General features: G+C 43.6%; 1 protein-coding gene across 2 annotated transcripts; it reads left to right on the forward strand.

The window, feature by feature from the left end:
• The first annotated feature begins 1,985 nt into the window (after nucleotides 1-1,985).
• hectd2 (HECT domain containing 2) lies at nucleotides 1,986-15,948 on the forward strand. 2 transcript variants are annotated; one of them, XM_054799037.1, is made up of 22 exons: nucleotides 1,986-2,338; nucleotides 3,148-3,292; nucleotides 3,739-3,877; nucleotides 3,964-4,066; nucleotides 4,126-4,215; nucleotides 4,300-4,364; nucleotides 4,500-4,545; nucleotides 4,716-4,825; nucleotides 5,796-5,944; nucleotides 6,520-6,643; nucleotides 6,717-6,813; nucleotides 6,897-7,016; nucleotides 7,129-7,261; nucleotides 7,438-7,526; nucleotides 7,898-7,962; nucleotides 8,047-8,140; nucleotides 9,854-9,928; nucleotides 11,398-11,485; nucleotides 11,709-11,815; nucleotides 12,058-12,173; nucleotides 12,250-12,393; nucleotides 12,461-15,948. In XM_054799037.1, the coding sequence occupies exons 1-22, from the start codon at nucleotides 2,273-2,275 to the stop codon at nucleotides 12,579-12,581; spliced, it is 2,286 nt and encodes a 761-aa protein (XP_054655012.1). In that variant the 5' UTR covers nucleotides 1,986-2,272; the 3' UTR covers nucleotides 12,582-15,948. The 2 variants fall into 2 exon arrangements, with proteins under 2 accessions (XP_054655012.1, XP_054655013.1); XM_054799038.1 differs by having other exon boundaries at nucleotides 6,897-7,004.
• Nucleotides 15,949-23,088: the final 7,140 nt, after the last annotated feature.

The raw sequence follows: 23,088 nt of genomic DNA on the forward strand, positions 1-23,088 counted from the left end.
CAAATTGAAGGGCAAAGTCTAACAGTCATGATAAAGCATTATCTGAAGTGCAAAAATACATACAACAAACAATAAAGCCTCATTTTCGGGGGACTCCCTACTCACAGTGACAGGTTTCCAGTGTCGGATCGGAAACGAAATCCAATGTTGCCAACTTGTTGATTTTGTCGCTAAATCTGGCGACATTTTATTGTTATTGCTACTCTTTATTAGTAAAATGAAGTGATTATCTTACAATTCGTCGGGTAAATGTAAGTACAGTCAAAACTGTCTATAGCGGCCACTTAAGGGAAACGGCAAAAATGGCCGCTATAGGCAGGTGGCCGTTATAGACAGGTTGGCGGCCATTTTGAATTTGTGCGCGCACATATTAACATGTCTGTGATTAGAAGCTTGTTGTCTTTGCAGATTCATATAATTATACTGTTACATGTTGACCAGTAGAGGGCACTGTAGGACTGCGGATAAAAGTTGTAAAGAACTACTAGGTTAATAAACCGCTGTTAATAACGCGATTAAAGTGCATCGGCGACGTGAGTCTCTCCTTCCCCACAACAAGCGGCATTACAGTATTGACCAGTGCACATTGTCTCACACCAGGAAATAAACAGTGTCACTGTCTGCAACAAGCTCCAGACAAGACGGCTTTTTTTTATGTCGAACAACTAACAGTTTGTGTGGATCTTGTGAATGATTGTGACTGAGCTAGGACTCAGTAATTAAAGTCTACACACGACGGCTTCATTGCTTAAAAAACTAAACTTTTTTGTGCATGAAGCTTCTGCTTGAGTCAGCATTTTGGCCGCTATATGCAGTCAGATATTGACCAAGGGATACAAAATGGGTGGCCGCTGCCCACATTAGACAGGTGATTGCTATACATAGGGTCTGTAACACGGAAATTTGCTGCGGGGCCGCGATAGGCAGGTGGCCACTGAGACAGGTTTGACAGGTTTGTAATTGATAAGCCTACTGTAGAGCCTATATTGTGAAACTCAGTTGCTATTACATATATTCACCAGAAGAGTGTGCTACTCATGAACCACACTCATGTTCATGTAGCCATAGAATAAACAGCATAATCTGTTATTCACAGTTCAGTTGTGCTCATTTTAAAAAGTTCTCAACTGCCAACGTGCAATGGGAGAACTTTGAGAGGCACTGGCTGAGATAAAATATTGAAGATATTTTATTTTGATTAAATGATGGACAACTTTAAAAGAACAAACCCTAAATTAAGATTATTTGCAGATCTAAATGTAATTAAGGTGTTTCTTCTCACTTTTTTGTCTCTCCTACGATGTTATGCTATTTTCCTACAGCATTTTACGTCATATGCAAATGATATGCAAATTAGTCATTTGGTAACTTCTAGGACAGCCAATAGCTACTTTTCTTACTGAAAACTGTGGCGAAATCAGTGGTATAACGCATCACTACTTCACACTTCACCCAACACACAGACACAAACACCGGCGCGATGATGTGCAGCGGAGTGGCCACATAGCGCCATCTAGTGTCGAGAGACGGTGCGCCACGTGACTCAAACAACACGTCACCACCAGCATCGTGTGTCTCTCGAAAAGTGTCATTATTATTGTAAACATCGAAATGTTACTAATGACAGCTTTTGTCACGCCACAAACATAATATAATTTCAAACTAAAAGCACTGCATGAGTACGATGGGAGGAAGAGGACAAAACCGGCACAAATTTCCAATATTCCATCGAATTAATTTTAATTTATATCTAATTTAGATATCTAAATCAAATCTATATTATGGTATGTATGGAAGTTTAGATTAGAATGAAGTCATCAGTTTATATATGGTTCCAATTCGTCCAAAAGCCACCGTTCTATTAAACGTTTAGTTAGATAAGTTAAGTCGTTATTAAACATGTTAAAATGTCCACATTTTATTTTCCAAGCAGATCAGAGGTTTGTTGTTTCAAGTCTCCGCCCCCTCCACTTGGAGCACCTCCCCCTGCCAAAATGGCGCAGGCCCGCCACAGGCGTCGGTCTCCTGTTTACTTCCGGTTGCCCCGCGGCAACTTTGTACCGTGATTGCGCGTGCGCGGGGTTCGTGCGCGTCCACCAAAGCCCACCTGTAGCGACGAAGGTAGACTTCTCTCCTCTTTTCTGCGGACATGAAGCTTCCGGATTACCTTTACACGCGCATGTGGCGCCCCGTGCGCAGCTGGACCGCGGCGTCGCGAGACGACTGAGTGTTTTTGGGTTTTTTTTCCTCTCCCGCCGGAGAAAAGCGGAGGATGGATGGAGAACATTCTGGAGTGGCGAGGGAGAGAGACAAGCTACCACCGATCTCCTCTCCGACTGTAAGAACACTTTACCCTGCTTGTGTGTGTGTGTGTGTGTGTGTGTGTGTGTGTGTGTGTGTGTGTGTGTGTGTGTGTGTGTGTGCGCGCGCGCGCGTGTGTAAAGCTGCCCGCGTGAACGTCTCCAATCTACAATCAAACTTTTGTTGTTTTTTTTTCTTACTAACTAATCATCAAGTACACTTGAACATCTTACACACAGACTGATTGATGACTGTGAGCTCTTATTATGAAAAGCATCTTCCTCCTGTCATGCAAGGATCCCAACAGTGTGATCGACACCTATCATTCAAGGCAGCAGTGTTTGACAGTCAAGGGGCGTGGCCTGCTGGTGGCTGGTTTAGTTTGAGGTTTGGAAAAAAAAAAACAAGAACGGCTTACATAAGACCGGCGTGTGATGATGTCATCAGCACGCACGCCACAGGCCTTTTGGATGATGTCATCACGGCCGTGTCACTGCTCGGGAATGTGCAAGTCAAACACTTTTTGCTGTGTGTGTGTATCTGGAAATGTTATTGAAATGTCCACACACACACACTTCTTCTTTGAGGTGATGTCACCTGGAAAAAGCTTCCAGAAGTTGTCACGGTTTTCCGTCGTTGATGCTCGTGTTTTCACCGTACGAGTTCTCAAAGAACTTTGTGTCACTAAGGGGCGGAACTTGCAAAGACAATCAATCAGACTTTGGTCAATGGATTAAACACACGTTTGCATACGTGTGTGTGTGTGTGTGTGTGTGTGTGTGTGTGTGTGTGTCGTGATGCCGCTCTCATGTCCCTCGCCTTGATGATGTCATCTCTGTGCGCCAGGGACCATCGGCCCGCGGAGCCAAGCAGCCTTTGCCGTCTCTCGGGACTCTCATTGCCACACTCAACCACAGGAGGGACATGACGGGGCGGGCGGTGGCCGCCGGGGTGGCCACGATGTTGAGCAGTACGGCAGGCTTCAAGCACGGTCAGTCGTCATGAGGAACACGTCACTTCCTGTGTTTGTTTGGGAAAGTGTGTGTTTGTTAGGAGAAAGATGATTATCATCAGCACGCAAATGCTCATTAGTGAGTGGAGGGGGAGGTGCAAGTGCTCCTGTGATGAGCCGGTTGTCACGGCGACGGGCCCTTGTCGCTGTCAGCTGACGCTCGGGCTGAAGGAGGTCGGTGATGACGTGAAGACGCCAGAAGGTTCTGACGGTCCGGGCGGTTTCTGTGCTCTGCCCACTGCATGATGATGTTTGTCACTGCGTTGCTTTTATCTCCCTCTCCTTCACCCACTGTGCACCTGCACCGTTACCACGGCGACACACACACACCAACAGGCTAATTATGCAAGACAGATGTGTGTGTGTGTGATTCCACACTCTTAACAGTTCCAGTGTCGTTTGACAAGTGTGTGTGTGTGTCACAGTGCGCGAGCTGCCGCCAATATGCAGCGACGTCCGCCACAAGCAGCGAGCATCTATCGACACGCTGCCCCCGGAGGTCAAAGCTCCATTCCCATGTGACCCTGTCATCCCGCTTCGCACCAAGACCGCCAAAGACTTCCTGTGAGACCCCTTCCCAGCTGTCGCCGGTGCGGCGAGGCCACATCGGAGCATGCTAACATGCCGTGCACGCGTGTGTGTGTTGTCAGGGAGGACGTGGAGCGTGCCATGCTGTCAGGTGACTGGCGGGACGTCCGGGAGTTTTACCTGACCACATTTGACTCCTTCATCGAGCTCAACGCCGCATTCAAGGTAAGACGCCTAGTGGTCGCTCAAGTGCTTCCTGTTTCCTGACCCTCTCACACCCCCAGCGAGACCCCAACGGCTGCTTCGACACCATTGATGACTCGGGGGTCAACGCCAAGTTTGTCAATGTGGTCTACGACTCGCTGCTCAGCACTGTGAGTGGGAGCCGTCAAACTTGCGCTTCCTGTGGCAGGTCACGTGATCGCACTGTGGTAAGAGATGTGTGTGTGTGTGTCCAGCCACAGGACATCCAGAAGTCGGTGCTGAAAGGGATCATCAACAGTCTGCTGCGGGAGTGGAAGGGGTGATCTTTCTTCATTCCGTTGGTCATGTCTGTCTGACTTAAACAAGCTGTTTCCGTGACAACATCTTTGCTAGGCGACGTAGCCACCTGCTGTTACACACTTGTTTACGTGTGTGCGTGTGTGTTTGTTTTCAGGCCTCGGACTAAAGACGACCTGCGTGCTTACTTCATCCTGGTTCAGGTGAGACTTCGTGACCTCATGATGACACTTTGCATATGCGGAAAAGTAATCAGGCTACTGCTGCATGCGTTCCTGAGGGAGGGGCTTGTGTCTTTGATGTTCTTTGTCGTCATGTGATCTGTGGCTCATATTTTGTAACCTGATGATCGGTCCAATGTGTGTGTGCACAGAACCCTCAGTACTCCAGCACCAGCACCTACGTGATCTACGCTCACTTGTTGAGGCAGATGGCGTCGTTGTCCGAGGCCGACCATCACTTCCTGGTTCACTGGCTCAAAAAGTGAGATGGAGGAATATGATGTGCACGTTGTACGATGTGTTAAAGTTAGCGGTGATTGGTCTACATGACTTACAGCCTCTTTTTTTCCATCAGTGCGTTTTTTTAGGAGTGCATGATAATTATCGGACGGCGAATGATCATAACATTACATTAAAAATAGCTGACAACCGATCATTTAAAAAAAAAACATCTCGAATGAGACAATATTACCCATGCTGCACAGAAACACAAATGAAGTGCTCCTTTTTTCCCCTGTCTGTGATGTTAATGGCCTGTCGGAGCTTCCCCTGAGCTCACTTGTAAACATTCACTTTCTAAGGACATTTTACGTGCTAGCTGTACCAAATGCGCCACGATAAGAGGAGAAAAAAAAAACCTACTGAGCACACAAAAACCTTATCAGCCACCTGAAACGCCAGCGGCGTGGCGTTTGAAAAGTGCAAAAGGTTTGCCAGAGACATGGAGTCACACCGGCTGCTCAGAGTGTGTGCCTGAATACAGTGCACCTTGCTGGGCCACGCCAGGTGGTACCTCCCGCTCTATACTCCAGTTGTCCTGACCTCTCTGGCGTCACACCAGCTGCTCGGAACATGTGTCCGAATATAGTGCACTTTGCTGGGCCACAGTAGGTGGCTCCCTCCGCTCTATACTCTGGTTCTCCTGATAGTAGTGACGTGGTAGTAGTAATGTCATGATATTTGATTAGGACAAATCAATAGGCACAGTTGGTGAAATCCAAAATTGTTAGAATCCTTCTTACTTCCAGATATGCACAAATTACAGTTAAATCTAAATTTAAAAAGTATAGCATAGCATAAAAAAGTTATTGGTACCACATCGGTCTTGGGAAGCAGAAAGTTATTGATATGAGTTTCAATAAAAAGATATCGTGCATCTCTACTGTTTACCATTCATCTTGCCAAGCCACTATTAGTGTGTGTGTGTGTGTGTGTGTGTGTGTGTGTGTTAGGTTGTCGGCCCGGCGTTTTCGTCAGCTGGTAGAGCGCCTCCTGCAGTTCATCTCCACTCGACTGTTTCCTGCAGAGCCTGACGAGCTCCCTCCGGCGTCCAAGTGCTCGTGGTGGATCCCATCGGCCACCAAAGTTCTCGCCCTCTTCAGTGAGTGCAACATGCACTTCAGCCCGCCACCAGGGGGGCGCTGTGTCACCACCTTAATAAGGAATACGTTGAAAGGAAAACTGCATTTTTTTAGGAGTTTTGCCCATCATCCACAATCCTTATGTGACAAGTTGCGTTACCTTTTGCTAGTGGCCTGAGGCATTGTGAGGGAATGTGTGGTGAAGCTAGCAGCTGGTGTGGTGTGGGGAGGTGTCACTACACCAATAGCATAGTTCTTGGGTGTAGCAGTGTTAATAACAATAATAATAACAATGTTGCTGTAGCTTAGTTAATATGTAGGTCACATAATGTAAATGGAGCGTTGTTGGTGCTTTTTGGAGTTTTTTTTTTAGAAGGCTTTCTAGGCGGAATAGGTGCGTGCCATAACGTACATTCTTAGCTGCCTCTTTTTAGCTGTTTTTATATCTTTTGAACACACAGAAAAGAGATACTTGTGTGTGTTTATGTCTCACATTACAATTGTGGATGATGGTCAAAATTTTTAAAAAATGCAGTTTTCCTTTAATTAGCTAGTTGACCGCACACTGATGCTGCTGTGCGACGTGTCCGTTTAGACGCAGCCAACAGCGTGGCGTCTCCTCCCATCATGCCTTTCACCGACTTCTACAACATCGCTCTGGAGCACATCGACTTCATGGAGGAGTACAGGACCTGGCAGAGCTACGGCAACTCCAACCGGTTAGCAGACCAGTGGGTCTTTCTCTGTTCCTGGAAGGAATGTTCCTTGATGCTGGTGCTGGTTCTCCTTCAGGTTCTCCTTCTGCCAGTTTCCCTTCATCCTGTCCACAGTGGTGAAGAAAGCCATCATCCAGAAGGACTCGGAGCAGCAGATGATCAGCCAGGCCAGGGTCAGTCCTGTTGTCATCTTCATCTTCAGCATCCTCCTCTTGTGCTGACCTCAGATGTGTGTGTGTGTGTGTGTGTGCAACAGCAAAGTCTGGTGAGCAAAGTGTCGCGGCGTCAGCGCGTGGACATGAACCTCCTCTTCCTCAACATTAAAGTACGACGGGCACAGCTCCTCGCTGACTCGCTGGACGAGGTCAGTGTTCAGGTTTGTGGGTGGGGAAAATGTGAGCTATCACACCCTCCTGGGTCTTCATGAAGCGTGCTTAGGTTGTGGATTGAAGTTGGCTCAAAGTGTGGATGCTCTCCGCCTCCCCAAGTTGACCAGGAAGCGGTGCGACCTGAAGAAGAAGCTGAGAGTGACGTTTGTCGGGGAGGCGGGCCTTGACATGGGGGGGCTGACCAAGGAGTGGTTCTTGCTGCTCGTCCGTCAGATCTTCCACGCGGACTACGGTGAGCACACTCGTGGAAAGACGAGATGGAAAGTCAGCTTTCCAGAATGGCTGGAAAAAGTTAACTTAACACACGCCCCCCACTTTAGTCCAGTTGTTGTTCTCATTCTTCTTGAGTGTCATGATGATGATGATGATGATGATGATGATGAGCCCGTCTCTGGTTGGCTTGTGAAGGAATGTTCACCTACATGAAGGACTCGCGCTGTCATTGGTTCAGCAGCTGGAAGTGTGACAACTATTCTGAGTTCCAGCTCATTGGGACTGTATCCTTTTCAAACACTTCAACTATCTGCTCACCATCTGGTAGCTGTCAAAAGTTATGTAACCTAATGGCTGCCTGTTCCTTGCCAGCTTTGTGTGTGTGCGTGTGTGTGTGTGCGTGTGCTCGCTAGGAGAAAGTAGGAATGGAGAAGGAATGCTGGGAAATGTGTGCATGTTGCACTCTCATTCATCATTGTCACTGCCGTCTGGTCTCCATGGCTGCTGCTGCGTCACCATGGCGACATGTAAATAAAGCGGAGAGGGTGTGAGGGAAGGATGCCCTTATTCAAATGATGGACATCACACATTGATTACTTAGTGATACACTATATGTACTGTATGTGTGTGTGTGTGTGTCTCCTTAACATATCAGCTGATGGGCTTGGCCGTTTACAACAGCATCGCTCTTGACATCCACTTCCCTCTCTACTGTTACAGGTCAGTGTGTGTGTGTGTGTGTGTGTGTGTGTGTGTGTGATGAGGCAACATAAGAGTCACACACTTACTTGTCATCCCGCACAGGAAGCTGCTCACTCCGCCCACCGTGCCATGTGACCAGAATGCCCTTGTTGGCATGGCGACCGCCACCTTGGACGACCTGCAGCAGATCATGCCGGTAAGTTCCAGCAAGCTGGGGGTTAAAGATGACGACCTCATGAGACACTGATGGAAGGATACTCGAGACAGACTGATACGGGATTTTTGGGGCCGATGCCGATATTGAAGGCTGAAAAAAGCCGATATCTGATATATCAGGCGATATCCGATTACAACTAAAAATGGCAACTAAATACATGACTTGGAACATTTTCAAAATGATTTTAATGCAGACATTAACTTCTGTATGGTCGAGCCCCTGTAAATCCTGCATGGAAGTATGAAGTGAGTGGGACACACTGTCTTAGCTCATTCAATACCTGACATTTTTCAAAAGACAACCCGTTCACGACCGACTATTTTAGACGTTTTTTACTGATCTTTCAAGGCACGCAGAATATTGTATAATTATATAAAAGTGGAACCTACCAAAAGAAAGATTAGACTTCCGTCTTTCATCAGGAAAAGAAGTTGGGTTCTACCTTTTTTCATTCTTTGGTAATCAGCAGTAGAACATAGGTACGTTTCAGGAAAATATCAGTTCAGTCTGAAAACGGGAGAAAACCAGCTTTTTGTGAAAGGATACATTTCAAGCATAACTTTCACTTTGACACCAATTTTTTGCTTTTGTGACTACTCAAATATCTGAACAACTATACCAACATAAACAACACAAAAAAGGGTTGTTTTACATCAACATAACAATTTATTTACAAATATAACTACCTGAACTTTTTACAATTTTCACATTTGGACCTGAACTGTGTGTGTGCATGCGTTAAAATTTCCCTACAATGCGTAACCTTCTGCACGCTACACTCCTCCGTGCCATGTGTGCCTGTTTTACTTGTCTCCTGTCTCCAAACACGCAGGAAGAGGATTCACTGCATTGGTTTTAACACCTTGGCCCGTTTGTTCCATAGAACAAGAGTGTGAACAGAGTGAGCCCTTTTTGTCAGTCATACAGTCTCTTTGTCACGATGGGTGGAGGTGGGGCCGCTAACATACACACAGAGTGCAGAAGAGTGTAGCCTGGTGTGGAGCAATGCAAGATAACGTAGTAGAAATTAAATTAGTACATTGCAATATATTTTTTATATTTTGTCTCATTGTACTTTTCTTAAAAGTAATGTCTCGTAGACCCAATCTAGTGTTTTATCTCCTCTTGTGACACCCCTAGTAAATCGTAAATTCATTATACTTACCCATTACTTACCCATTTGTTTTTGTTGTACTTCTCACACTTAAGAAAAAAAAAGTGTATGTCCGTGTTTGTGTCTGCATTGCCGCACTTTCATACTCTATAAAAGCTAGCACAGCCACGCACCAATAACATCAGTGTTCCGGCACAGGACGCCCCCTCTTATCGGCGTCAAACCTGCAATTGTCTTTGTCGTCACTAGAGGGAGCCAAAGCTAAACTCATAACGTCACATAAGTGCGCACTTTTATTTCCTTATCGATCTATCTTTCTGTTTATCTATCTTTCTATCTGCTGATGTATCTACTTGTTCATCAACTGTCTATCTATGTGTGTATTTCTTTGAGATATTGTGAAAACAGTTGACACACACAAAGGGAGTGTGTGTGTTGTGCTAAAAACAGGCCAGTTGTGTAAGAGGTCAGGAAGCTTGCTGAGGACACGTCTGCTTCTCCGGAGGCAGCACTCAAGCCTTTCTATAGACGCATATATACTTATTTACTCCGTGTACTGTCAATGTGTGTGCTGTCAGGAGCTGGCTCACGGTTTGGAGGAGCTGCTGAACTACGACGGGAACGTGGAGGAAGACTTTTACCTGACATTCCAGGTTGTAAGCGTAGGACACGTTACATTCACTGTGAAGGCTGCCCACCACTTTTTACACCAGGGGTGTCCAAAGCGCGGCCCGGGGGCCAGTGGTGGCTGGGGCTGTTTTTTATTGGCCCACGGCATATTCCAAAAATATAATTTAACAAGAAAACTTTCAACAAAAAACACACACAAAAGCAAAAATAGAAAAAATTGTAATTTCCAAAAATAAAGTCAAAATATTAAGAGAAAAAAAGTTGTAATATAACGAGAAAAAGTCAGAATTTTATGAGAATAATGTCATAATATTACTAGAAACAAACAAAAAAAAATAAAGCTGTAATTTTGGGAAAATTTGATTGCAGAAAAAGTTAGAATGTTACAAGACTAAGACAAAATATTGTGGGAATAAAGTCATAATTCTGAGAAAAAATTTTAAAAGAAGACAATTTAAATAGTTGTAAAATAATTGTTAAAAAACAGCTGTAATTTTACAAGAATGAAGTCAAAATATTAAGAGAAAAAGTTGCATTATATCTAATGAGGAAAAAAGTTGTAATTTTATGAGAATAAACTCAAATCATAAAAAAGTTCAAGTAAATAAATAGAAATAGTCATTTTAGTAGCATAGAGTTGAAATATTAACTTACGTATTTTACATAATAAAATTATTATTTTGTTAAAACAAAAAATAAAGTTGTCATTTTTGAAAATTTGTCATAATTACGAGAAGAAAATTTACAAGAAGAAAATTGGAAAAAAAGAAAACCCAGCAGAAATGGAAAAAAAACAGAATAAAGAATAAAGTTAAAATATTATGGGAATAAAGTCAGAATTACGAGAAGAAAATTTAAAAGAAGAAAGTTGAAATAGTTGTTGTTTTTTTTAAAGCAGAAATAAAAAAAAAACAGCTGAATATTAACAGAAAAAAGTTGTATTATGCCGAGAAAAATACGTTGCAATTTTATAACAAACTCGTAACATTATGAGGATAAATTTCATCATTTTATCATTCATTTTAGTCGCATAGGGTTGATATATATATATTTGGAAAATTAGGCTGGGGAAAAGTTATATCATGGCAATAAAGTCAAAATATTATGAGAAGAAAGATCAAATGTTTGGCAAAGTTGCATGCTTTCATTTTTCACTATGTGGCCCCCGCTGGAAAAGCTTTGGACACGCCTGTTTTACACCAACACTTGATGCCAAAGTGTGTGTGCGTGTGCGTGTGCGTGTGTGTGAGATGCCTCCAGTCACACCACACTGGAACCCACTTCACCTCATTTGACTTCTCCCTGTGCTTCCATACACAACCTTGCAAAGGTCCTAGGCCACCATTACCAGTACTGTCATCAGCACATGTACAGTATGTATACTATGTATACTGACTATGTGTGTATACTGACTGGAGTGCAGACCTCCACCAAGGCTGTTAACAGCATTGAACACAAACAACTATGCTAAAATAAGCTATGTTGTGTTCAGGTGTGTCAGGAGGAAATGGGTGTAGTCAAATGGTACAACCTAAAGCCAGGTGGAGACAAGATCCCTGTCAGCAAACACAACAGGAAGGGTAAGTACGCACATACATGCGTACAAGTACATAAAAGTACGGGAGAGAAGTGAAGAATTTGTATGTAGGTTCATTCAAGTGAAAGCATTTCTTTTGCAACTTCCTACTTCCTGCACAAACTAGCCAAACGGGAAATTGTGGACATTCCCCTCACTTTGCGCTGGCTGTCGTGCACGTCTGGGAAAGTGTCTCATGTTGTCTGTGTGTCATGTGATCTGCGCAGAGTATGTCCATCTCTACGTGGACTTCCTGCTCAATAAGTCCATCAGCAAGCAGTTTGCTGCCTTCTACCACGGCTTCCACAGCGTGTGCGCCTCTGATGCACTCATGGTGAGCGCGCGCGCACACACACACACACACACACACACACACACACACACACACACACCAAGCTTGTGATGATGTCACATGTAACCTCCTGGAGTGTCTTACATCACTTCCTGATTGCGGGACTCCACCATGGTTTTGACATCCTCTTACTTCCTGTTTCCTGTTGCATCACCAGCCGTCTTGTTTTGAAACAATGATTGTTGTTGCTGACTGACTAAATGCTACGTGTGCTCTCATGCTAGCTGCTGCGTCCGGAGGAGGTGGAGATGTTGGTGTGTGGAAGTCCTCAGGTGGACATGAGCGCTCTGCAGAGGAACGCCCACTATGAAGGCTACAGCAAGAATGATGCCACCGTCAGGTGACTTCCGCCGCTTCCTGACACTGATGGCGTATCACTTTTGAGGGGGTCATTGTGTGTGAGTCTGTGCTTGTAGGAGTTTCTGGGAGGTGGTGCTGGCGTTCCCACTGGAGCTGCAGAAGAAGTTACTGCACTTCACCACAGGAAGCGACCGCATTCCTGTGGGAGGAATGGCCGACCTGAACTTCAAAATCTCCAAACTGGATGCCCCCACCGACTGGTACACACACACACACAGATGATGCTTTAGCACACAGGGGACTAAAGGTGTTGTGTGTTGTCATCAGGTTGCCCGTGTCGCACACGTGCTTCAATCAGATCTGCTTGCCGCCGTATCGCAGCAGGAAGGAGCTCAAACACAAACTGACCATCGCCATCTCCAACGCCGAAGGCTTCGGCCTCCAGTGACCCGCCTCCCTTCCCCGACACGCCCCCGCCCCCCACCTTTTGTTTGTTTGCGACTTTTGACGCCGTGCCTTTGTTGTTTTAAAAGGCACAATATGTAACACGAGCACCTCAACACGTTAGCTGTAGCGCTAGTACACGTGTAAATAGACATGGCTACATGCTAAGGAAGTTAGCATATTGTGACATGTGGCTAGCTAGCAGAAAGCGTCGATGTTTGCCATCGTGTCGTGTAGTCTTTGATTGACAGCGGCCTCTTAGCTTTAGCATTACTTAGCAGCAGGCGTGTAGAGAAATGACGACTACAAGAGCAAAGTTTGGGTGCTGGGCTGGTTTCCATGGTAACGGATGTTGGCTGCCAAGCAATGTGGGTCACAGTACCTCACACACACACACACACACACACACACCAGTCGCTCTCAAAGCTTCTTTTGTCTCACCCAAGTCCTGACTAGAACCCAACCACACAAACGTGTGAACAGGAAGCAGTATTTGCAACTTCCTGTTTGAGCTCAGACGCCTGCGTGTTGCCTTTCTTTAGTTTGCCTTGTTGTGCTTGTCCTATATTGACCTTAAGACTTGCTCCCTTTCACTGCTTATTTATTAAAAAGAGACGTGAACGTGCATAACGATCTAAGCCCGCTTTATTTTGGCCCTCGCCATGCTTGACCTGCTGAATCGAGTCGTCCCTCGCTGCATCGCGGTTCGAATATCGCTCCCTCTCTCGATTGCGTTTTTTCAAAAATGTATTAATTAATAAATGTTTCGTGCTTGAAATATTGAACTCCAAGTAATTCAATTTTGCCTTGGCTTGCATTCGCCGGCTTGTTTATCGTCTAAAATACCGTCAGGTTTGTTTACGCCGCCGTCTTGGATCACGCGGAATCTTGCGACACGTGATCGTGCAATGCATTGTGGGCGGTGGGCGGCATTTTTACAGCAACATCGTTTTCTGCTGCCAGTGAGACATACACAATGTAACAAACAAAAGAGAAAGGCAAGCAAAGGGTGCCTATTATTTACGTACATATTGACCACAATTTGTTTGAAAACAATTTGTTTTATTTTGCTAAACATGCACCGGAATCGACTGTCTGCCCTGTTGGCACTTGCTCATGTGTGACCAGAAGAAAGTATCTTGTGTTGACGTTCACTTTGTTCCTTATTATTGCAAGAATGAAAAATTGTCTGTAAAATGTAGAGTCAGTTTGTCACAGGCTGAGCCTGTCTACGTCAGCGTGTGTGATCGCTCACTTTTCAGTCCCATTCCACTTCCTGCCATCTTTATTTACACATTTTGCCTGGCTCTCACTGCCTCTCTGGCGGCAGCTACCTAAGCTCATCTTTGTCCCACGGGCGAGCCACAAATGGCTATCACGTTCATGCTAGCTTACTTTTTTAAGTGTCACTTAGTCCTGCTCTCTTGTTATCATTACAATACTTATGGTTTGTGTTCAAAACACTAGTTGTGTGTCCAAGTGGTTCAACATAAACACGTAGTGTTTCCAGCTTTAGACAGTGACGCTATCACAGGGATCTCCAACAGGTAGCTCGTAAGCTAGCAGTAGCTCACCAGCTGATGTTGATTAGTCCGCCAATGAATTTACTATATTTATAAGTGTTCTATTCAAACATGATGCTTGTATTTAATGACAAATGAGCACACTGGAGATGTGCTTTGTAAATAAAGTACAATTTAAATGTTGGCAGTCACATAAAACAAACATAGCTCACCTCTCCTTTCTTTTTGTCGAAGTAGCTTTAAAGGAAACGTGCACCCATCATCCACAATCCTTATGTGAGACTTGAACACGTCTCTCTCTTTTCTGTGCGTTCTAAAGATATAAAAACAGCTAAAAAGAGGCAGCTAATGGATGCACCTATTCCACCTATAAAGCCTTCTGAAAAAGCCTCCAAAAAGCGCCAACAACGCTGCATTTACATAATGTGAGCTACATATCAACCAAGCTACAGAGGCATTATTATTATTATTATTAATATTGTTACGCCACAGGCTCGCTCACAATGCCTCAGGCCATTAGCAAAAGGTAAAGCTACACATTGGAGCTGCCGCCACTGCTGCTGTGTTTTTGTTTTTGAGCTTGGGAAAGTTAACGCTAGGTGTAGCGTTCCTTTGTACGTTGCTATGTGAAATCAATGCACCCAGGAAGGAAGTTCCACTCATGTTTAAAATGACCAAAGTATTACATATTGGTGATAACGTACTACACGTTATCACCAATATGCCTGTGACTACATGCTCACAAGCATGGATTTAAAACCATGAAACATTTCTGGAGGTGTTTTAATAGTGGGCTTCCTAGGCGGAATCGTTGTGTCCCATTACGTGCATTGATGAGCTGCCTCTTTTTAGCTGTTTTTATATCTTTAGAAAGCACGGGAAAGAGAAAGACGTGTGTTCAAGGATTGTGCATGACAGGCAAAATTCCCGAAAAAGTGCATTTTTCATTTAACAGTGGTACAAGTTGGATACACCCGTGCGATCATAACCCTGGACTCTGAATTTGTACTGTTTTGTACAGGACAGATTTCTGGAACAAAAATATTTAACTTATTTTATTTTGTTAATTGTGTTATTTTGAACAAAAACATATATTCCCGGACGATTCATTTCCGATGTATTTGAATTACTCTAAAGCAGGCAACAAATTAAATTTAGTTTTGTGTCAAATAGTACAAAATGTTATACTTTTGTACTAGACACATACTACTACAGTACTGGGCTAAATAGGTCAGGTAACTAAAACAGGCTCAACATTTTAGACTCTCAGCAACTTTGGCATGAAATGAACAGTTTTCCAATGTTCTCAATTCATGTTCTGCTGGTTGTCGAAAGAAGTTAAATAAGTTAAGTCATGAAAATTAGTTGTCATAATAAAAAAATATATATATATATATATGCAGACGCAGCAGCGGCACGACACAGCGGCGACAGTCTGCCCCCCATGCAGCCCACCACCACAGCTTCAAAAAAATCCCAAGGTAAATCCTGTTACCCTTAGCTTCATTGATTCCATTATTTATTAATACGCACCGCTCGCACTGTTTGCCCTTAGGTTGCGGTGCTTTTATGGAATTTAAATTAGTCCAATTTCACAGCAGCACTTTGGTTTTTTTTGGTGAAATTGCTGTTATATGGTTGTCCTTTTTTGTCCGAGGGTGTTGACTACAGGTAAAATGATGTTATATGTTCACTTCTCCATTTCACATGTCATGTTTGTGGCATTGTTTACTTCATGTAAAACTGTGACATGTTAAAAAGCCTTTAACAGACCTCTCTGCATCGATTTTTTTGTTGCATGAGTGCAGAAACAGTTTTAAAAAAGGGATTGCCCTGCAAGCCAAGCATAATCTCCTCTCTCCCCCCCCCCCCCCCCCCCCCTTTGCAAAACTAGGTAGAAGAGATGTTAAATGTTCAGTTGTCCATTTATTTGTCATTATGTTTGCATTATTTTGTGCATGTAAAACTACAATTTTTGTCTATAAAATGTGTTTTGTGTTAACATTTTTGGGTGACTGGAACGGATGAAATGGATTTACGTTATTTTCTATGGGAAAATTTGCCTTGATTAGAGTTCGTTTTGGTTTGAGTCACACCTAATGACGTTAACCAAGGCACCACTTTAGTAAGTTTTGGCTGCTTGCTATGACTTTCTTCCTCACTTAGTTTGAAATCCTTAAGATTACAATAAATAAATTGTCGGCTAACTAGGTAGCATGCTATGCTATGCGGCCGCCTCTCGTGTCCCTGCAGTGATTCCGTAGCCTGCGCATTAGCAACGTGGTGTAAATAGGGTTGCCAACCGTCACTTGAAAAACAGAATCGTTCCGTATTGGGTTGACAAGGGACGCACTTTGTCCCTTAATACTGCGAGAATCAAAACTTCTGTCGTCTGTAAAATGTGGAGCCTACTGGCGACAGCTTGTCACAGGCCAAGCCAATCGATATCTCATTGCTGTTCGCCTTTTCTGGCATCTTTGTGTACACATTTTGTCTGGACTGTCACATTGACGGCATCGAGCTAGCTAGCTAGACCTACAGTATTTGCCTAGCTTCTGGTCTGCAGTGATACTGAAATATTGACTCTTCCGATGCCAGGTCTTTACGCTCTGATCTATTCTCAAATCCAAATATCGATAATTATAATTAATATATTTTCATGGCCTTATTATTTTACTGATGTTCTTTTTTTAATATTTAAAACACCATTTTCAAATTTTTTTTGTATATTAGCTTGGCTGTATTGTAAATTATGCCGCTACCTCAATATACGTCACACTTCTTCAAAAAAGAAATCAATGAGTCTGATGTACCATATTGTATTTTTAAGCTATGCTATGATTTCAAATACACTACGTTTAGGAATTTACCAGACACACCAAGTGGAGTTGCGCAAAGTATCGATATCAGATGGATATCACTGATACCAGTGATTTTACTCTGTATCGTATGGAAAATGGGCCGCACGGTGGCTGAGTGGCTAGCATGTCGGCCACACAGTCAGGAGATGGGGAAGACCTGGGTTCGAATCTCCGTTGGGCACCTCTGTTTAGAGTTTGCATGTTCTCCCCCTTGTCCATAGGTATGAATGTGAGCGTGAATGATTGTTTGTCTATATGAGACCAGTGCAGGGTGTACTTACTTCAGCTGGGGTAGGCTCCAGCATACCCCCGCCACCCTAATTAGGATAAGCGGCATAGAAAATGGATGGATGGACGTATCGAAAAGGAAATAGGTGGCATTGGTGGTCAAATGTGCCTTTTTACCACAGTGATATTCAAACAAGCAATGCGATTAGTTCGGAGCTCGTTTTTGTTTCACAAGGAAGCTACAAGTGGCCAGTATGTTTATGAGGTACGTTCTAACTTACTTGTTTGATGTTGACCTTTCTTCTTAGTGCCATGTGATCGACGCACATTACGTTCAAAATAATACGACAAGGAGCTTTCCCAATGCTAACGGTGTGTTATTTTGTCTTATTATTGCATGTCAACTATATTAGGTAATACGAGGTGACTATAAGGGTGTTATTTAATGTCTACAGGGCTCTAATCATGTCAAAAAACGTTTTTAGAAGGTCATAAATGGGTTTTCTGTGCTTTAATTACAAAAACATTCAATTTATTGATCTTGAATCCTACTTCACCTATCGCAGTCACAGCTGGAACCAATTAACCACGCTAAACGAGGGACGACTGTACTGCAGCACATGCTAGTAGTCAACATGCTAATAAACATGTAGCATTGTCCAATATTGGACTAAAAGGTGTGTATCAATGATGAAGAATAAGGTGACTAAAAATAAGAACAAAAGGAATAAAAGAAAGCAAAAACAAGAAGATGCTGATGTCTGGTTAGCAGAGCAAACAAGCTAGCATGTGAAAGGATAAATTAGTTATACAGTCATGGAAAAAAATGACTAATAACGCTTGTTTCTTTAGTTTCTTGTTCATTTTCATGCCCGACACAACTAAAGGTACTTTTGTTTGGACAAATGTAACAATGACAACAAAAACAGCTCATAAGAGTTACATTTTTTTGGCAGCACAATGCTATAGCTATTCATGTAAGAATTGAAGTGGTTTTGGTTATTATCAAGAGAACCATGGAAGTTGCAAAATATCAGCTCGTAAAATTATTAACTATATATGTTATCATTATATTTGTCCAAACAAATGTACCCTTAAATGCACCAGGCATTCAAATGGATCAATAAACTGAAAAAACAAGGGTGGTCTAATATTTTTTTCCATGACTGTATTAGTATTAGTATGCTAAATACACGCACCCTTGCTAGCACACACACACGTACACTTGTTACAAATTAACTTATTGATTTTTTTGTGTGTTTTTTTTACTATATTTTGGTATGCTAACTGTTGTATCACTATTATATTGTAGCATAGGATACAAGTGAACATGGTCGTCTTTAAAGTGTTCCACCCAACACACATGGAGTCAATGTAGGGCGCTAGGAGGCATTTTACGAGCAGAGAAGCATTGATGGAGCCAGGACAGGCCAGCCCAGGATGCGTTAGCATGGTGACCAAGGCCAAATGGAGACATAAAAAAAAAAGGTTTCCTTGATCTGAGGGGGGCAGGGACAGTATAAGGATGATTCCCAGCTGAAAGTGCGGCGACATCTTTGGAAGGAGCCATGAGAAGTTGAGATGTCTCCCTTTTCGGGACGGCCGCCTGAAATTGTATCTTTTTGCTTCTATCCGCCACACTGTAAAATAAATCTAGGAAAGTGAATCTGAAATTGACAGATGCTTGGCAAGTTTTGTTTTGGCAATGAAAAAGTTCCGCGCTAACACATGTAGTTAGCAGAGCAAACAAGCTAGTATGTAGGCCACGGTCGACATTGTCACTCAGTAACCGTCTCTCTTTATCTCTTATCTTTTTTCTCGCATTTAATAGGAGGACTACCCCCCCTCACAGACACACGCACAAAGAGACACAGTGCCGACTTCAGGGGCAATGACCTTGAAGTTACCTTTTTGTTAAAAAAAATTGTTGTTGAAATGATTGTGATGTTGATGTGTGTTTGGGGGGGTTGTCAGAGTCGGGGTTGTGTGTCGACTATCGGAGGAACAAAATATTGACATCAGCAGTCTTTGGCAAATTGTCCCTCCTAAATGATGATCCCATCTTCCTAAATATCAACACCTTTATCCTCCCTCCTCCTCCTACTCCTCCCCTCATGCCCACTGAGAGCTTCTATTAGCACAACATGGCTTCCATCTCTCATCAGTGTGTAATGTCTTTCAGCAACGACATGTTTATGTCCAAACACAACACACTCATTTCCTGCACACACGTACGCACACAGCATACGGAGATTTTTTTCCCCAGGTGTCACCTGATGAATCATTTCCTGCGAGTCATCAATCATAGTCCATCGTAGACACAATTATCCTGGCATTGTCTTCATGGATCGTCTTACATTATCGCTGCTTAGTGGTGAGTAGCGTGAAATGTGTTTATTAAGTGTGTGAGGCATACAGGTATTTAGGGCTTAAACCCGGAAGGTGTGGCGAGTGCAACAACGGCAATTGAAGAGAGAGGTTCTGGAGCTGAATCTAATCTAGTAATTACAACAGTCATTTTAATTGCAAATGTTTATCCGAAATTGGAGAAGGTCAACATCTAGCTAGCTAGGTGTTTGTTGTATGTTTCTTGGTAGCAGTGTCAGTGGTGTGTTTATTAGCATAGTCATGTTTATGTTTATTAGCATGCTTTAGACAGTACAGACAGAAGCTTGAGGGCTACTATTCCACCTCAGACCCTTGGCACATGTGGGCGGGGCTTCAGCACATCACAGACTATCGCCAGCAGAGTAGCATAGCCACTTCCAGCCAAACCACACTTCCAGACGAGCTGAATGAGTTCTATGCCCGCTTTGACAACCAAACTCCTGATGAGCAGAGAGGGTGGCTGAACCTGGGGAGCACACAGGACTCACCTCTCATGGTGACATCAGCTGATGTGCGCAGGGTTCTGAACAAAACAAACCCACGAAAAGCAGCAGGCCCAGACAACATCTCAGGACGTGCACTTCGGGTTTGCTCATCAGAGCTAGCTGATGTGCTTGCTGACATATTTAACCTGTCGCTTGCACAAGCCTCTGTACCGACCTGCTTTAAGTCCACCACCATAGTGCCCGTACCCAAGAAGAGCAACGTGACCTGCTTGAATGACTATCGCCCTATAGCACTCACTCCTATTGTTATGAAGTGCTTTGAAAGGATAGTCATGACCCACATCAAAAAGACCATCCCGGCAACTGTGGACCCTCTACAGTTTGCATTTCGCCAGAACCGGTCCACTGATGATGCAGTCAACACTGCCATCCACACAGCCCTTTCTCACCTACAGGGCCAGGACACATATGTCAGAATGCTATTTATAGACTATAGCTCTGCTTTTAATACAGTCAGCCCCCACAAACTCACAGATAAGCTCCTCACACTTGGCCTGTCACCCTCCCTCTGTAACTGGGTGTTTAACTTTCTCACAGGCAGGCCCCAGTCAGTCAGAGTCCACAATCGCACATCCAGCTCAAGAATTGTGAGCACTGGGACCCCACAGGGGTGTGTGCTGAGTCCGCTCCTCTACACGCTCTTCATCTATGATTGCGTGGCCTCCCAGAACAACACCAGCATCATTAAATTTGCGGATGACACTACAGTCATCGGACTGATCACTGGTGGTGTTGAAACATCATACAGAAGAGAGGTGGCGGACCTCATAGCTTGGTGTCGTGATAACAATCTCCTTCTCAATACAGATAAGACCAAAGAGATGATCATTGACCCAAGAACAAGGGAAAAGGAGCCGCATAGACCCCTGTTTATTGATGAGACTGAGGTGGAGAGGGTGAAAACCTTCAAGTTCCTTGGCACACACATCAGCGAGGACCTCACCTGGTCTCACAACACCCAACAAATTATGAAGAAGTCCCAAAGGAGACTGTACTTCCTGAGAAGACTGAAGAAATTTGGCATGTCCACCACAATCCTGAGTTGCTTCTACAGATGCACTATGGAAAGTGTCCTTACCGCCTCCATCACTGTTTGGTACGGTAACTGTACAACACGTGATAGGAAGGCACTCCAGCGGGTGATCAAGACCTCACAGAACATTGTTGGGGCAGCCCTCCCCTCATTGCAAGACATTTATAAAAGTAGAGTCCTACGAAGAACACACAACCTCATCAAGGACAGCACACATCCACAACACTCATTATTCACACTCCTACCGTCAGGCAGACGCTACAGGAGTTTGAAGTCCAGGACCACAAGACTGGCAAACAGCTTTTACCCACAGGCCATCAGGCTTCTCAACGAAGCACTCACACACGCCGCACGCAACTCACTCATAGCACTTTTATTTATTTATTCATTCATTCATTCATTGGTATTCATGTCTCTTCTGTTCTTGTTGCTTAATTTCTTGGTATTTATGTTTCTACTGTTCTTATTCATTTTCTTGTTTTCTTTCTTTTTTGGGAGAATGAACAGAACAAGAATGTCACTGCATAGCAGAACTACCTGTTTTACTATGCAAATGACAATAAAACTCTTCAATCTTGAATCTTATTAGCAGTGTCAATGTTGGAGGTTTGTAAGCGTGTTTACTAGCATAAAAAGCTGGTTGTATGTTGAATAGCGCAGTTTTTGTCAGTGATGTGTTGTTCGTTAGCATGTTTCGGTGGCATGGGCCGTGATGTATTTTGTTTGTTAGCATGTTTCAGTGGCATGGTCCTACATCAGGGGCCTCAAACTTGCGGCCCGCAATATCGTATTTTGCGGCGGGTAGTGTAATTGCAGCCCGCGACATCTGGGCAAGTTCAGTGTTACTTGCAGGGGCAAGTAAACACCAGCACTGAACTCACAGTGGTGTTATCACATGGGGCGGGGGTTCACTAGACAGAACACTACCTACAATCGCAGTGCTAACACAAAATGACAGCACAACATGTAACAGGTCAGTAAACACACACAGGGCAACTACTACTATGGGGAATAATGTTGCACTAAAACAGTCTCATTCTTTTTGCAGCATTGCTGCTTGTATTCTGGTTAAAATGTGCTGTAATTCCATCCATTTTCTATACCGCTTGTCCTCATTAGGGTCACGGGTAAGCTGGAGCCTATCCCAGCTGAATGCAGCAAACGACAACCTATGAAATTATTTATTTTGGGGTCACGTTATCGCCGTAGCAAGGTTTTATCGTTATCATGAGCTACGTATCGCAAATCGTATCGTGAGATAGCATGTTTCAGTGTCATCATCTGTGATGTATATTTGATTGGAATGTTTCAGTGGCATGTTCCGTGATGTATGTTTGTTAGCATGTCAAGTAGCATGGTGCTTGATGTATATTGTTTGTTAGCTTATTCCAGTGGCATAGTCTGTGTTGTATGTTTGTTTGTTAGCATGTCAAGTAGCATGGTCTGTGTTGATTGTTCACATGTTTCTCCATGATGTATGTTTATTTGTTCGCATGTTTAAGTGACATGGTCTGTGTAGTTTGGAAAGTTTCAGTGGCATGGTTCTGTGATGTATGTTTTTTAGCATGTTTCAGTGGCATGGTTCTGTGGTGTATGTTTTTTAGCATGTTTCAGTGGCATGGTTCTGTGGTGTATGTTTTTTAGCATGTTTCAGTGGCATGGTTCTGTGGTGTATGTTTTTTAGCATGTTTCAGTGGCATGGTTCTGTGATGTATGTTTTTTAGCATGTTTCAGTGGCATGGTTCTGTGATGTATGTTTTTTAGCATGTTTCAGTGGCATGGTTCTGTGGTGTATGTTTTTTAGCATGTTTCAGTGGCATGGTTCTGTGATGTATGTTTTTTAGCATGTTTCAGTGGCATGGTTCTGTGGTGTATGTTTTTTAGCATGTTTCAGTGGCATGGTTCTGTGATGTATGTTTTTTAGCATGTTTCAGTGGCATGGTTCTGTGATGTATGTTTTTTAGCATGTTTC

Source organism: Dunckerocampus dactyliophorus, chromosome 14 (genome assembly GCF_027744805.1).
Source record: "Dunckerocampus dactyliophorus isolate RoL2022-P2 chromosome 14, RoL_Ddac_1.1, whole genome shotgun sequence".
NCBI classification, from domain to species: Eukaryota; Metazoa; Chordata; class Actinopteri; order Syngnathiformes; family Syngnathidae; genus Dunckerocampus; species Dunckerocampus dactyliophorus.

Excerpts from the sequence above, each read along its gene's own strand:
- hectd2 (XM_054799037.1), top strand. The coding sequence starts at position 2,273 with ATGGATGGAGAACATTCTGGAGTGGCGAGGGAGAGAGACAAGCTACCA. Across the intron at positions 4,216-4,299 it reads ACGACTCGCTGCTCAGCACT|CCACAGGACATCCAGAAGTC; the intron begins GTGAGTGGGAGC and ends GTGTGTGTCCAG. Across the intron at positions 9,929-11,397 it reads ACTTTTACCTGACATTCCAG|GTGTGTCAGGAGGAAATGGG; the intron begins GTTGTAAGCGTA and ends TGTTGTGTTCAG.